Here is a 15,832-nt window from a genome sequence, read left to right as displayed (position 1 = left end):
CCTTTTCAAATCCTTCCAAGCGTCCACTTCATGAGTTACATATCTACACACAGAATAAAACAAGTATCGTAATTTTAAAAAAGTCATTTTACGTATCATAGGCTAGACAGTTCAGTGTAATCAAAAGTTATAGCTCTGAAAAAGATAGTAATGGATTTTAAAGCCCAGATGACAAAAGGTTTGTTAACTCCTGGTTTGTTTCAAGTATTACTGAGCTGTATTCAAAGTATATTCCTCAACTCCTGTTGCATTATTGAGCAGTAAATTTTAATTTGAAGTATGAAACGTAAGTTGATGACAAATGTCTGAGAACATCAGGAATAAGATCAATGAAGAGCAAAGTGAATCTAGAACAAGGAAAGGAAAGGTACATTTATTAAAAATAAAAACAGTAGACAGTCTCTGATAACAAAACCACTGAGAATCCAAACATGTCTAATATACATTGTAACAACGCACATATATCTAAAAAACAAAACAAAAAACAAAGACCCATTAGTAATTTTCTTTAGAACTTCAGAAAGGAAAGAAGTACTTCGGCTCCCTCCGGCTGGAGGTCTGCCCACAAACACAGCATGCGGGACCAGCATCCGCTTTCAAGAGTTCCGTGCAGCACAAAACTGCAGTGTGAGCATTCGTCCGCGAACACACGGATTCTGAACAGAATCACTTCTGCAGGGACGGTCCAAAATGTAAGTCAGTGGCTCCATTTCATAAGAAATATTCAGAGGCTGCAAGAGCAGTGGCAACCGTTTTCTGAAATCTTCAGTTTTAACAAAATGTACAGAATAAACTGCTAAATCTAGATGTTTTCACATTATTTTGCATGAGTATCAAGTACTGTGTAAAAATTTACGTAAAATCGTAAGTTAGCCAAAACTACTGTCTTTAAACTTTAGATCAAAGTTGTTCTTCACCCTTTTACCGCGGCTCATTAATCTTTTCTGCCTTTGTCCTGAATGACGTTTGTCACACCGAAGAACTCTGAAAAAAGAATATGCAATCCCGAAGGAACACAGTACCAAAAATGTCACTGGAACTCAGTCCTAAGACACACACAGTTCCTGCTGGACGCTGGGCTGTGGGAGTTTATTCTCATCAGCCTTCTCATGTCCTGGGGCATGACAAGCAGTCTTCTTTTTAAATAACCGAAGACTCAAGCGCAGCAATTCGTTGTCTACCACTGGGGCATTCGTGTAAGCTTGCTTCACTGTGCCCTGATTAGACGAAAACAAAAACAAATGTTAAAAGATGTAGGTTACTAGCTAACAGTAGCAAAGACAGGCAGGTTAACCTCTAACAAAAATATCAAAGCTGCAAAAAAAATTAATTTGGGATAGATATTTAAAAGCAAAACTAAAAAATGTTTTCAGGTTCAAGGAATCTCAAAAAAGGCACTCTTCCTACCTCTTGCTTACAGTAGGAACTTCAGCAATCCCTGACCGGTCATCAACTAGCTTTTATTTCCAATGACAAGGCAAACAACAGTCACTGCACACGGCTGAACATGTGGAAATAACATCTCTTCTTTAGAGCTGCACATTAATTCAATCGTACTCTTCCATGACAACCTTTCGGTCCTCTGAAGAGAAGCACCGAACACTCCACACTCCTTTCTGGTCTGTTACCGTCCCATAAAATGTGGGCTCTAGAAGTGAACAAATTCTCTAGAAGACAGCTGACCACTGCAGTATACTGAGAAACTACTTCCTCCCTTCTGCTAGAACGTATATCTCTAGCATTGTAACTTAAAGCTACATTAGCATTTTTGGAAATTGTCCTAAAATTCTGTTAAATGTTCTCCAACTATGTTCATAAATGAAATTAGGCGAGTTTTGACCATCTCAAGCATTCTACCATTTCTCTTTCTAGGATCTTTAAAGGAACAGTGGTTCCTTGATCACATCTACATTAAAAATATATATATATGTTGGGGTGCCTGGGTGGCACAGCGGTTAAGCGTCTGCCTTTGGCTCAGGGCGTGATCTCGGCGATCTGGGATCGAGCCCCACATCGCTCCTCTGCTATGAGCCTGCTTCTTCCTCTCCCACTCCCCCTGCTTGTATTCCCTCTCTTGCTGGTTGTCTCTATCTCTGTCAAATAAATAAAATAAAATCTTTAAAAAAAAAAAATATATATATATGTTGTGATACAGTAAATAGACTTTCTACGTGTAGTTCTGTGAGTTTAGCCTTATGTATTGATTCATGTAACCATAACCACAATCAGAGAAGTTTCATCATTTGGAAAACTCCCCTTGCTGTCTTTTTTTGTATTCACACCCTCTGCCCAACTCTAACCCCTGGCAACCAATGATAGGGTCTCTCTGTTTTGCCTTTTCCAGAACACCAAATAAATGGGATTGTATACTGTATGATTTCTAAGACATGCTCTTGAGATTAATCTATGTCATTGATAGTACTGACAGTTTGGTTATTTTTTTATTACAAATTAGTAATCCATTAAACAGATGTGCCCCAGTTTACCGGTGAGCTATGTACAGAACACTGCTGGGGTTTTTGGTTTTGGGAGATTATGAGAAGACCTGCTATAAGCTTTTGTGGACAGGTTTTTATATGAATATAAGTTCTCGTTTTTCTAAGGTAAAGAGCTAAGCAACAGGATTACTGGGTCATATAGTGAGTATATATTTAACTTTACAAGAAATAAGCCGTTTTCCAAAGTGGCCGCACCATTTTGCATTCCCACCAGCAGCACATGGCCATTTGAACTGCTCTGCACCCTCACCACGGGGGTTCTGTTGTTTGGTTTTTAGCTATAATAACAGATTCACAATGGTAGTTCATTTAAGTTTTAATCTGCATTCTCTAGTGGTTAATACTGTTAAAACACCTTTTCATGTGCTTATCCATATCCATTTATCCTCTTTGGTGAATTGTCCATTCAAGTCTTGCCCATTTAAAAAAAACTGGATTGCCTATTTTCTGTTAATTTTTGAGAGTTCTTTATATACTCTAGATACAAGTCCTTTTTCCAAAAAGTGATTCCAAATATTATCTCCCAATATACTTGTCTTTTCATTCTCAGTCTCTTTCACAGAACTTTAAAATTTTGATGAAGATCAAGTATCACAAAATAAAAAGTTTAAACACACCCCGTTTTTTAATCCCCCCCCCCAGCTGACGAGTCATATTTGTGTGGGTTTATTTCTGGACTCTGTTCCATTGATCTAAGTGTCTCCTCCCTGGCGCCAGTCCCACATTATCTTGAGTATTGTTAACTTATAGTAAGTCTTGAAACTGGGTACTGTGAGTCGGTAACTTTATTCATCTTTTTAAAAAATTATTTTCTGTATTCTTGTTGCTTCGACTTTCCATGTAGACTTAAGAATCATTTTTTCTGTATCTACAAAAAAAACAAAAAAAACAAAAAAAACAAAATAAAACCTGCTTGGATTTTGCTGCATTGTGTTAAATCTGTAGATCCATTTGGGGAGAATGCTAATCTTAACTATATTGAGTCTTTCAATCCATGAACATGATGTATCTCTCCATTATTTAGGTCATCTTTGATTTTTTTAATCAGTGTTTTATAGTTCTTGGCACGTAGATCCTGTACATGTTTTGTCGGATTTATACCTAAGTACCCTTTTGGGGGGAGCCAAGGTAAACATTTTTTCCCCCTTCATTTCAATTCCCAGGTACTTCTATATACTATTAATATATGGAAATACAATTGGTTTTGCCTGCTTTGTAGCCTGTGGCCTTGTACTTATAAAATAAGTTCTAAGAATATTTCTGGTAAATTCCTTGAAAGTTTTACATAGGCAATCATGTTGTCTGTGCATAAATACAGTTTTACTTCTTCCTTTCCAATCTGTATGCCTTTTATTTCCTTACTGAACTGGCTAGAACTTCCAATAAAATGCAGAGTAGGGGTAGTGAGAATAGACATCCTTGCCTTGTTCCTGATCTCTCCAGGAAATCTTTCAAACTTTTACCATTACATATGATGTTAGCTATAGGTTTTTGTAGATGCCCTTTAAAAAGGAAAAGACTCTAAAAATTCCAGCTTGCTAAGAATTCTAATTGTAAAGGAATGCTGAATTTTATCAGATGTTTTTTCTGCATCGATTGATCTGATGAGGTATTTTTTTCTTTTTGGTCTATTACTATGTAGATTACACTGAATGATTTTAGAATATTAAACCTTTCATTCACAGGATAAATGGTACTTGACCGTGGTGTAGTCTTTTTTATATATTGCTGGATTTGATTTCCAACTTTTGAGGGTTTTTTATGTCTATGTTCATGAGAGATATTGATCTGTAGTTTTCTTGTGATGTCTTTATCTGGTTTTGATATCCAAGTACCGCTGGCCTCATACAATGAGGTGGGAAGTATTCCTGTCTCTTCAATTTTCTGGAAGAATTATGTAGAACTGGTGTTATTTCTAGCCTAAATGTTTGGTAGATTCTGCCAGTGAAACCATCTGAGAGTGGAGAATTCTTTTCCAACAATAAAAACAAAACCCGAGGAAACAGACATTGGACTACTCAGGCTATTACTTCTCGAGAAGTTCTGGTGCTTGTGGCTTTTAAAGCAACTGATGCATTTCTTCTAAACTGTCAAACTTATGTGCACAGAGTTGTTTACAATATTATCCTTTGAATATCTGTGAGACTTGTAGGGGATTATCAGTATTTTTCATCTCTTCAGAACCAAATTTTGGGTTTTACTACTTCTGTTTTCCTATTTATTCTTGGCAATCTCTCTTTCCTTTTGCTTGCTACAGGTTCTGTATATAATTTCAACACTGTAATGCCAAATGAGAGTTAAACTCATTTAAAGCAGCTACGTGCTCTCTTCATATCCTTTACCTATCTCTTCTGATATACAGTATAATTTATATATTTTAAAAATCATTATCTGGGGCGCCTGGGTGGCACAGTGGTTAAGCATCTGCCTTCGGCTCAGGGCGTGATCCCGGCGTTATGGGATCGAGCCCCACATCAGGGCTCCTCCGCTATGAGCCTGCTTCTTCCTCTCCCATTCCCCCTGCTTGTGTTCCCTCTCTCGCTGGCTGTCTCTATCTCTGTCAAATAAATAAATAAAATCTTTAAAAAAAAAATAAATAAAAATAAAAATCATTATTTAAAGACAATGCCAATGAGTTTACCATCTTTCAGTTTTTTCATCATCCAATAAGAAGTACCACTTTCCTCAATGAATGGTCCTATTCTGTACTTTTCCTTTATAGTTATATATTTTAAAGGTTTTATTTTTCTTAGCATTTTTCATGAGATTCTCTAGCATCTGAAATTTTTCTTCAGTTGTCTCTTCAGCTTTTGTGCAAATATTTTTAACACTGAGCAATCAGAAAGCTCACGATGCTTTCTTTAGATGGATCATTTAAGACATTTATACTGTGCCACTGTAACTTTTTATAACGTGTCATGTGCTAGTTAATGGTCTGTGCCCTGTACTAAAGGATTACAAGGTTCTGACAATGGTTCTCAAGGAGAATTTTACAAGGGTATTTTTGGTTGTCACAATTTTTGAGAAGCACTATGGCATATTAGAGGAAGAACCACAAAGTATTTTTTGTAAAAAGGGGGCAGGATTCTGGTGAGACTTCAAAATGTGCAGCCTTTCTCAACTGAAGTCCCCTACTTAAGCCAAGAGAAAATGATGTGATGGATTATTTTTCAAATCCGATACTGAGGATGGCAGTAGTACCACTCCAGATACATAAGAGAGAAGGTGATTCCTTACATACATGCTTATTAGGGCTATTGCAGGTTTAATTCTCTTGGAAAAATCTCCAATGGAGAAAAGCTGCAAGGAGCAATGAGCACTTAAGCAACAGAATGAAGGGAACCAAGAAGTATACGAAGTATATGAAATGGGAGTGCAAAGAAGAATGACTGTAGCAATTCTGTCAAAAGTAGTTCTGGGCTGGGCCTTTAATCAGGGAAGACTTTAAAAGCCTCCTATGCCTTCTATCTGTTTCCAGACTTTAATCTTTAGAGTTGAGTTCATCCCTTGCTTTTTCATGACTTTTTCTTTAATGAAGTACATTTTCTGCTAGCAATGTTTTCTTAAATGTCCCCAGGTAAAAAGCTAATGAATATTTCTCTAATCTTTTAAAACCAACTCTCTTAGGCTTTTTAAAGTTAAGACATTTTCAATTTCTCATGATCGGATCTCTCCCAAATCTTAATTTCTATTTCTCTTGTTTCAGTTCCCTTTATTCTTAAGTAAAAGCTTAAATATTATCACTTGTATTTATTTCCCTTTCTTCTGACTTGGTACATTCTCATAAACACTATTTCTTCTTACAAATACCCTTATCACCCTGTGTCTGGAAAAATTTTTCCCTGTTTTTGTTTAGATAATGAAACATACTAGAAATTTACCTTGAGAAACTTTTCACAAATGAAAACATTTCACAGAAAGATACTTTAAACTCTTTATGCATCTAATTTTGAATAACAAATTGCTACTCATGAATGTTCATCAATACTATTAAAGTAAAACAAAGGCTATTATAAATAGAATTCTTACTTTTACATCTGTAAAAGACTAGGAAACCGAGCTCATAAAAGCAGATAATGAGACCTGCATCTCACCTTAAAGCAACCAAATTAAAAAAAAAAAAAAATGCCAAGCATACATTCATTCATACAATGCATATACTTCGCATTGTTTTTTCCCAAGGAAGCAACAGTACCTTCTCATTTTTAACAAGCTGCTTCCGGATTGCTGAATCCCGTCTGAAGCATAACGCTTTACAACATGGTCCAAGATTACTAAGAAGACTTGCTCGCTCTTCTTTTCGTAGTAATGCAGCCATGTTGAGAGCCCCCAATTCATGTTCAAAAAGACTGTCTGCATCTTTCAATAAAAACAAACAGGCATTAAGTTTTCCTAAGACAGGAAAGTGTTACTGGCTGCTTCAACATTCCACATAGTTTATACTTTATCAAAGTTACCATAACATTGGTGAAAATTATTTTATATTAAAGGCAATATACTTATACATCATAGGCCACAAAACAAGTCTCAATAAATTTAAGAGGATTGAAATCATATCCTGCATCTTTTCAGATCTTTATACAAGAGCATAAAACCAGAAATTATAAGGGGAAAAAAATATGTGGTGGCTAAACAACATGCCACTAAAAACAATCAATGGGTCAACGAAGAAATGAAAAAGGAAAACAAAAAACACATGGAGATATAAAAAAACAGTAGTCCAATGTCTTGGGGACACAGCAAAAGCAGATTCCAGAGGGAAACGTACAGCAATATAGGCCTACCTCAAGAAACAAGAAAAATCTCAATCTAACCTTAGACCTAAAGGAACTAGAAAATACAAGAACAAAGCCCAAGGTGAGTAGAGGAAGGAAATAATAAAGATGAGAAGAAATGACAGAGAATAAAAAAAATAGAAAAGATCAATGAAACCAAGAGCTGGTTCTCTAAAAAGAAAATTAATCTTTAGCGAGACTCATCAAGAAAACACAAATTTAATAGAAATGAGAGAAGTAACAACCAATGCCAGAGAAATAAAAAGGATTAGAAGAGGGTAGTATGAAAAATTATATGCCAACAAATCGGACAACCTAGAAGCAGATAAATTCCTAGAAACATAATAGTCTTCCAAAATGGAATAAAAAAATAGAATCTGAACAGACTGATTGCTAGTAACAAAACTGAACTGGTAATCAATCAAAAGCTCCCAACAAAAGTTCAGAAGCAGATGGGATTCAGGGGTGAATTCTATCAAACACTTGAAGAAAAGGTAATAAATTAATACCCATTCACCTCAAACTGTCCCCCCCCCCGAAAAAGAAGGGAAGTCTTCCAAACACATTCTATGAGGCCAGCACTACCCTGATACCAAAACCACACAAAGACATCACAGAATAAGAAAACCACAGGCCAATATGTCTGATACAGACGTAAAAATTCTCAACAAAATATTTTAAAAAAACCACATCTGACAATATATTAAAAGGATCTTTCACCACGATCAAATGGGATTTATTCTGGGGATGCAAGGATGGTTCAGTAACAAAACTAAGGATAAAAATCCTATTACCTCATTGGTGAAGAAAAAGTATTTGAGAAAATTCAACATCTGTTCATGATAAACACTCTCCAAAAAGTGGGTTTAGTGGGAACATACCTCAACATTAAAAAGGCCATCTGTGACAAACTGAAAGCATCCCCTCTAAGATCAGGAGTAGGACAAGGATGTCCACTCTTGCCACTTTTATTCAGCATTGTACTGGAAGTCCTAGCCACAGAAATAAAAGGTGTCCAAATTGGTAGGAAGAAGTAAAACTGCCACTGTTTGCAAATGACATAATACATAGAAAGCCCTGAAGACTCTACCAAAAAATTCCTAGAGGTAACAAATGCTTTCAGTAAAGTTGCAGGACACAAAATTAACATCCAGAAATCAGTTGCATTTCTATACACTAATAACAAAGTTGCAGACAAGAATTAAGAAAACAATTCCATTTACAATTGCACCAGAAACAGTAACTAGGAATAAACTTAACCAAGGAGGTGAAAGAGCTGTACCCTGAAAACTATAAAACACTGATGAAAGAAACTGAAGACACAAACAAATGCAAAAACACAGCATGCTCATGGTTCAGAAGAATGGTCTTAAAATAGTCCATACTCTACCAAAGCAACCTACAGGACAGATTCGGTGCAACTGCTATCAAAATACCAATAACGTTCACAAAACTAGAACAAATCCTAAAATTTGTACGGAGCCACATAAGAGCCCAAACAGCCAAAGCTATCTTGGGGGAAAAAGAACAAGGCTGGAGGGATCACAGTTCCAAATATCAAGATATACTACAAAGCCACAGAGAAATTAATACAAACTCATGGCGGCCAGAGGGGAAAAGGTTGGGCGATGAGCAAAATGGATGAAGGGTAAGCGGGAGGTACAAACTTCCAGTTTCCAGTTACGGAATGAAGAGACTACAGAAGATAAAAGGTAGAGCACAGGTGATACAGTGAATGGTACTGTAATAGCACATGGTGACAGACGGCAGCTACACTTGTGGTGAACAGAGAATAACAGAGTTGTTGACTTGCTATGTTGCACAACTGAAACACTGTGCCAACCATACTTCAATGCAAAAATTTTAAAAGCACTATATTCCCTGAAAGTCTTGAATATCTAGTTATGTTGCTAGTCTCAAACAAAAGTTAAATATTCAGATAGCCCTTTAAGATGTAAGACAAGCAGCCTAGGGAGAAAGAATTTAGACTTTGCTGTTCATGACTGGGAAGAAAATTTCATTTAGAATTAGTGAAGTCAAATTCAGCATACTGCTTACCATTGACTATTACATAAGTTCTAGATTAGATTTCAGTACTTTATTATAGCAAGATTCAAATGCAGTAATACAACTATATTGTGGAACCTCTAAACAAAAAAATCAGGAAAGTGATTAGGTGTTAGACAACCTGCAAATTTTATCCTAGATTTGGTCACTATAAAAATCAGTTTTAAGTCATAACTTGCAAAGATAGGGAAAAAACAAGTATCTCCTTAATTCTTCTATTTTTATAAAGTTTAACAGAAAATAAAGACATTGGGTTAAAAGAGACAAAAAGTCAAAATATCAGAATAGGGCCAGTCAGTAATCCAAATATACGTAACAGAGTAGTAATTTCAAAGCCGGCATTCTACAAGCTAGCCAGAAGTACCAAAAGGTACCAGATACTGCTTATATGACAACATGATCAAACATGTTACCGTTACAGTCCAAAAAGGAAAATAGTAACACCTAGTAAAAACAAAACAGACACATTTGAGAATGAATGGAACTGCATATTTCATTTTCATTTCCTGAACTGCAAAGTACAGTGAGATCAGATAATTAACAAGAAACTAGTCTCATATGATGTATCTAGTCAACAGGTTTAGATACCTGCCAATAGGTACAGAAAGAAGAAAAGGGTAAATAAATATAAGGAAAAAACTCAAAACCAGTTTGCAAACATTGGTGTCTATCAGAATTATCTGAGGAGCTCTGTGAAATACAGTGCCAGGGTCCTACCACCAGAATGTCCACAGTTGGACCAGCACACCTAAGCAGAAAAAAGGCTGTTCCTCAGGTGATTCAGACATAAATGTGTTGAGCCTATAAATGATAGTCATAAAAAAACTAAAAACCCCCAAAATATTAACTACCATTCCACTATAGTACAAAAGAAATGTGCACTGAGCCCATCTTTTTCCTTGAAAATTGGTCATTATGACAAATTTCTTTTTATTGAAATCCTTATCATTTTCTGCTTTTAAAACAGAAATACAAAACACACACTTACACATGTCCCTAGAAAGTATAACATGGTTAAACTTACAGTTTCTTTGTGGTTTTGAAAAGACTACCACCTAATCATTCAAGAGACTGTTTTAGTTGTACCTTTTTTTTTTTTAAGTAAGTCTTCGCCCAACATGAGGCTCGAACTCATGACCCTGAGATCAAGAGTTGCAGGCTCTACCAATTAGGATAGCCAGGCGCCCCTGTACTTGTTTGTTTTTAATCTATCACACTACACACAGAAAACCTAGACAAAAGCAATTTAAATTTCAGGATACATGTAAAGGTTTCAGTTTTCAACCTTAGAATTTTTTTAAAAATTACATATAGCGTAGGGATACACTTTCTTCAGTACTGGGGCACTGAAACAGACTAAATGGGATAGAAAAAATCACTACCAATTATTTTACAAATACCTATTGTACACCTACTGTCCGTCGAGTACTCTACTAGGCAATAGCATAATTAGTAAGAATGTCTAAGATCATCAGACAATGGATACAGCAGTAAACAGAGTCCCATTCCTTTCGAAACTTATATTCAGCATCATATATCAGTTCTCTCATAAAGCTATCATAGCAAAAAAACAGTAGAGATCTGATTGGTAAGCAACGATTAACCCCCTTTTACAACTGTATGTCATCAAGTAAGGGCCACAGTGCATTTCTACAGCAAAGTCATAAGAGCAAATAGCTTCAGAGGTGGGTAAGACCTTAGGGGTTTTGCTCCATCATTTTATAACCACAGGAGTTATTTGCTTAAGGTCACAGAGCCAACCAAACAAGGCAGAAAGAGTGGAGCAGGAACCCAAGAGTTTGGTCATTTGTCAAGTTAATATACATTCACAATTATAATTTGTTTCATGAACATACATTCTATGTTCATTGGGACATGTCAAAACAAAGAGTGCTACTGCTTATGCTAACAGCTGAAAAAACCCCATGGAACAATAAGAAAATTTTTTCAATTTTAGTAAAAAGCTTAATCTTTAAACTTTTTTATTCTCACAAACATGATAGAAAATTAAATGCTGCTTTAATATTTTATCTCCTTTCCTTTTTACCACCCAGTCATCCCCCTCCCATTAATAAAGTAGGAATCAGATAAAACAGAAAAAAATGCATAAAAGAATATTCTAGAAAAACAGAAAAAATTGCAGAACAGTGAAAAGTTCTTGCCAAAAGGTCTAAAATCAATGTGATAAAATATTTTCAAACGAAATAGTAGCAGTCAATATTTATTGAGTGTCACTACATGTCAGGAATTATTCTAAGTATTTTACTTAAAATACCTCATTTGCTCCTCTCCTAACGATCTTATTAAATTGATGGTCTAATTATTCCCAGCTTACAGATGGTGACACTAACACATAGGGATTAAATAACACCTAATAACTGGTGAGCCTGTTGAGGAATCCAGACCATCTGGCCTAGACGCCAAGTTCTAAGTTTTTATCCCTTTGTTAAAGGCTTAAACCTACACATTTGCATTTGGGTAGAACTCTGCATTTCCCAGGGGAAAGGGCTGCCAAGACACCCAGTTCACTTAGGTATGAAAAATATCTAGTCCACTCTCGGGCTCTGCTTTGTTTAGTTTTGGGAACACCACTGAAGGCTCTGACATTTGAACTTACCTGTTAAAAAGTGAGTATGCTAAGAAAGATCATTTGTGATATTTTCGTAACTTTTCTGTGGGCTTTAATTTTCAAGGTCAAAATTCCTTTTTAAAATTTCAAAGAAGATTTAAATAAAGAACATAAGTGATTCCTCAAAAAAAAAAAAAGTTCCTATATGGTAAGTGGTACATGAGAACGGAACCACACCCTTTGCAAAGACATCTTAATTAACAGTTATAGCTGACATTGCACAAAGAATGGACTTACCTTTGGGTTTTTCTAAAAGTCTCTGACATGTTTCTTTGACTTTGGTAAAGAGTTCAGAACCTGCCAACTTTTTAGAAATCCCAACTCTTAGCATAACAGCTCCAGGTGTGAATTTTAACAGTGCAGCCCCAGGCTCTCGTGGCTCTTTTGGATGCTTTGGCATAAGACCAGACCAATCCACATCTATCACATCTAATGGATCTATAGAAAGTTAGGAACAGGATTTTTTTTTTTTTTATACCAAGAAATAGCATTCTTGTTATCTTCAGAGAAACAGAAAGTGCAAAATGCAGACCACATTAAATAACAAGTGCTTTGAACGAAAAACGTCCTATTCTTAAAATGAAAGCTTTCCTATAAAGACTAATAATTAGAATCTAAGGACCTTTTCAAAAAAAAAACAACTCACCAAAAGAAAACAGGCAAGCAAATGAAAACCCAAACGCATTCCTACAAATAACTCGGGCAGTGGCTATTAATACTGAGAACAAATCATCCATCCATTGACAAGGAACAATTGAAAAAAACAAAGTAATGTTCTATTTAGATGTACCTAATGGCATTTGATAAAAAAAGATATCATACATACTAATACATTAGTAGAAAAAATTATGAAATACAAAAAATTAAGTCAAAATAAAAGTTTAGTATTTTACATAGCCAGACAAACCAAAGACCCTCACAATGATTCTTTAAAAAATTTACTAACAATCAGACTATTTGGGATGATTCAACAGGAACATCAATGGGTGTTGCTTCCTAGTGCAGTCAGTAGAAGCAGCTCTGGCAGTGCATAAAGTATACTACAAGGGAAAATAATTCCTGAGTTCAGCAAACTGATAGAGGTATATAGATACTGTTTAAATATAATTTCAATGATTGTAAATTTTTGAATGATTGTTTCAAAAGCTGGCTTGTAGCACCACAATTTTGAAGCTCTGTACCATATATCTACCATCTAGAACGTTGCTAGGCAATCAGTACTTGGTTAGCTTCCAGGTCACATAATATGAATCTTAACCTGCAGAACGGAAATCTTAGAATTTTGCTATTTTAAATGGGACCTTTTCCAATTTATGGGCAATGTCAACTTAAAAATGAGCAGAACATATAGACTATAATTTTCATTTTATTGGCCTTTCATTAATTTGCGCAGCATGAAAGGGACAAAAAAAAATACCTTAATACCATAAATCAGATAATTTTTATGTTCAACCACCCTTATAAATGATTACCTGGCATCTTCTCCTCATCCTGTTGGTCTTCCCTCTTTTCAGCATCACCTGCTAGAATTTCATCTAGTTCATCATCACTGATCGGCTCATATCCTTCTCCAGCACCAGATCCTAACGAATGTGCATCATCCAACTTGGATTCATCATCTCCTGCTTTGGAAAGATTAATTTCATGTCAAAGAGCACAGCTAAGGGACAGCTAAGTGAAATCAAAGAGGAAACGCTAAAAATATCTGAAAAGTATATTTTTCCTTAGAAAAAAACTACATTTCTTAATTATTCAAAGTGCTTGACAATTCAAAAAATAAATAAAATGAATTTAATTTTAATGGCAAGAACATAGTATGAACAATATCAAACCAATTTATTTAAGATTACAATTAAAATATGACAAAAGGTACCACTAACTTAATGTTGTTTGTTAATTTTTTATAATAAAACTTCAAGTAAATCCAAATTTACTAACTCCAAAAGGATGCAGTAATTTCTTTACCTAAATAAACTCATTAACTTAAAAGACTTGCAAACTTATTAACATTTATTTGAAACTTAAATCTTAGTTCATAACATTCAGCTTATGATATGAAGATCTTTACAACAGTGAGGTAAAAATGTAAAACTGCCATTAATCCTCTCTTTACCTCCAATTCATCTTTCCTATCCCAATACAATTTTAAAAAGAAAGTTGTAATATAATTTAAAAATATTTTCTTGGTACCACAAGCATACATTTTACTTATCTTACCAATCTTTCTCAACCACAAAGGCTAAGCTTTGTCACCTGGTGAGTTAGCTGTGTACTTAAAATTACCCTAAAACTACAGAGTATGTTTAATATATCTAATCAGCAGTTAGCCACACACTTTACTGAGTTTACAACACTAGTTATCGAAATGCAACACTGTGCTTTACAGGTATAAAGTTGCAGCAAATAAACTATGAGATGTTTCTAGTCATCCTGTAGTTTTCTATTCTATTAAATTCTATAATAATCTCCTTATGCCTCCCCCAATTCACTTCTAAGGTAACAAATTTTAATGACTTCATTATACAAATATATGTCTAAACATAAATGAAGATGATAGGATTTTTATTTTTTCAAGTTTATCCAACTCATTTTCCTACTTTAGGTGAATAAAATTTTTCCTCTCACATTAGGTAATTCACCTATAAATTTCTATGCCATGTTATCTGTGATCACAACCAGTGAATGATATATTTTAGGGATGAGGGGCACTGACTCCAGTCACAAGAGAGTTATAATGATTAGTTCAATTATATTCAATTATACCCCAAGGTTGTACCTCCATTAGTAATATGACTCATGATGTGAGGCTATTTATACTCAAAATTGAGATGAAAATGTAATGTGAAGAACACTGAGATAGAAATGTTTCTGTCAAGTAGAAAAAATATATAACAGATGGTGTACTGGAACATATCTAATCAGACAAGCAAGAAATGGTAAAGATGTTTATAGTTCCAAAAGAATGTGAATTTTACTCCAGGCCCAATGTTATAATACAGCAAATAAAAAGAACAGCAAAAAATTGCCACTTACATAGAGGTATCCCAGAAGTCTCTTGAGGGCTTAAAATGGAGAGGTTGTATCAGAACAATGGTATAAGCATCGGTACCAGAACTGGACAATCCCAAGGAGGCAGAATTTCCAGGAGAATTCCCAGGGGAGCCATTACTATTGTTAAGCTAGTTTATAATTCACCAAAGAATAAGATGTGGGGTATGTATGCACAGGCAGAACATATTTCCATTAACCATTTACTGTGTCCTTGCTAAAGTCTTTAACTTGATGATAAATGAAAAGCTATGGTCCCCAACAAAGGAGTACAGTATAGTGGGGAGAAAACCATGGAAAAATAATTGTAAGACAGTGTGGGGATGCTATAAAAGCGATACCAACAAGGTGTTACGGCAACCTGAAACAGTCCCTTTAGCAGAGAAGGCTTCATAGAGGAAATGATGCACAGCCTGGGAGTTGACGTCCGAGTAAGAGAAGCTAAAAGGGCAAACGTCTACCAGGCAGTGGGAAGAGAGAGTACAAAGACAGCTGGAGTGTAGTGCCTTCAGAGAATTCAGAGGTGTGAGTCAGTCTGTGGTGCAGCGTGGGGGTGAAGAAAGAGTGGGGCAGTGGAGAACGATGTTCCCCACCGCTGAGGCTGGCTCTGAGTGGGCCAGAGGGGAATGCAGCTTCAGGGAATATGCATCGTTTCATGTATTTGTTCTCGACTGTCCCAGAAAACAGGATCACTAATAGTTATTTAGTCTGTCTCTGAACCAAGAAATAGCTTCCATTTATATGATTTTTTTTTTAATATCTAAGAAAACGATGATAACTATTTTTTAACATCTACAGACACTGCATTTATGTTT

General features: G+C 35.4%; 1 protein-coding gene across 6 annotated transcripts in view; it reads right to left on the bottom strand.

Annotated features, from left to right (window-relative positions):
- Window positions 1-346: 346 nt before the first annotated feature.
- The window catches only part of ZC3H13 (zinc finger CCCH-type containing 13), a 96,860-nt gene continuing 81,374 nt past the window's right edge, over window positions 347-15,832 (bottom strand). For 4 of the 6 annotated variants that reach the window (XM_034665193.1, XM_034665196.1, XM_011219394.3 and 1 more), the window contains 4 exons: window positions 13,442-13,594; window positions 12,207-12,407; window positions 6,694-6,857; window positions 347-1,217 (listed from right to left, as the gene is read on the bottom strand). In XM_034665193.1, coding sequence (XP_034521084.1) covers window positions 1,047-1,217; window positions 6,694-6,857; window positions 12,207-12,407; window positions 13,442-13,594 — 689 coding nt within the window. In that variant the 3' untranslated portion in view covers window positions 347-1,046. The remainder of the gene's footprint in view (window positions 1,218-6,693; window positions 6,858-12,206; window positions 12,408-13,441; window positions 13,595-15,832) is intronic. The other 2 variants (XM_034665195.1, XM_011219395.3) reach the window with 1 other exon arrangement.

Source organism: Ailuropoda melanoleuca, chromosome 7 (assembly GCF_002007445.2).
Source record: "Ailuropoda melanoleuca isolate Jingjing chromosome 7, ASM200744v2, whole genome shotgun sequence".
NCBI lineage: Eukaryota > Metazoa > Chordata > Mammalia > Carnivora > Ursidae > Ailuropoda > Ailuropoda melanoleuca.
The sequence above is the reverse complement of the archived record's forward strand: the minus strand, read 5'-3'. Positions and strand labels throughout refer to the sequence as shown.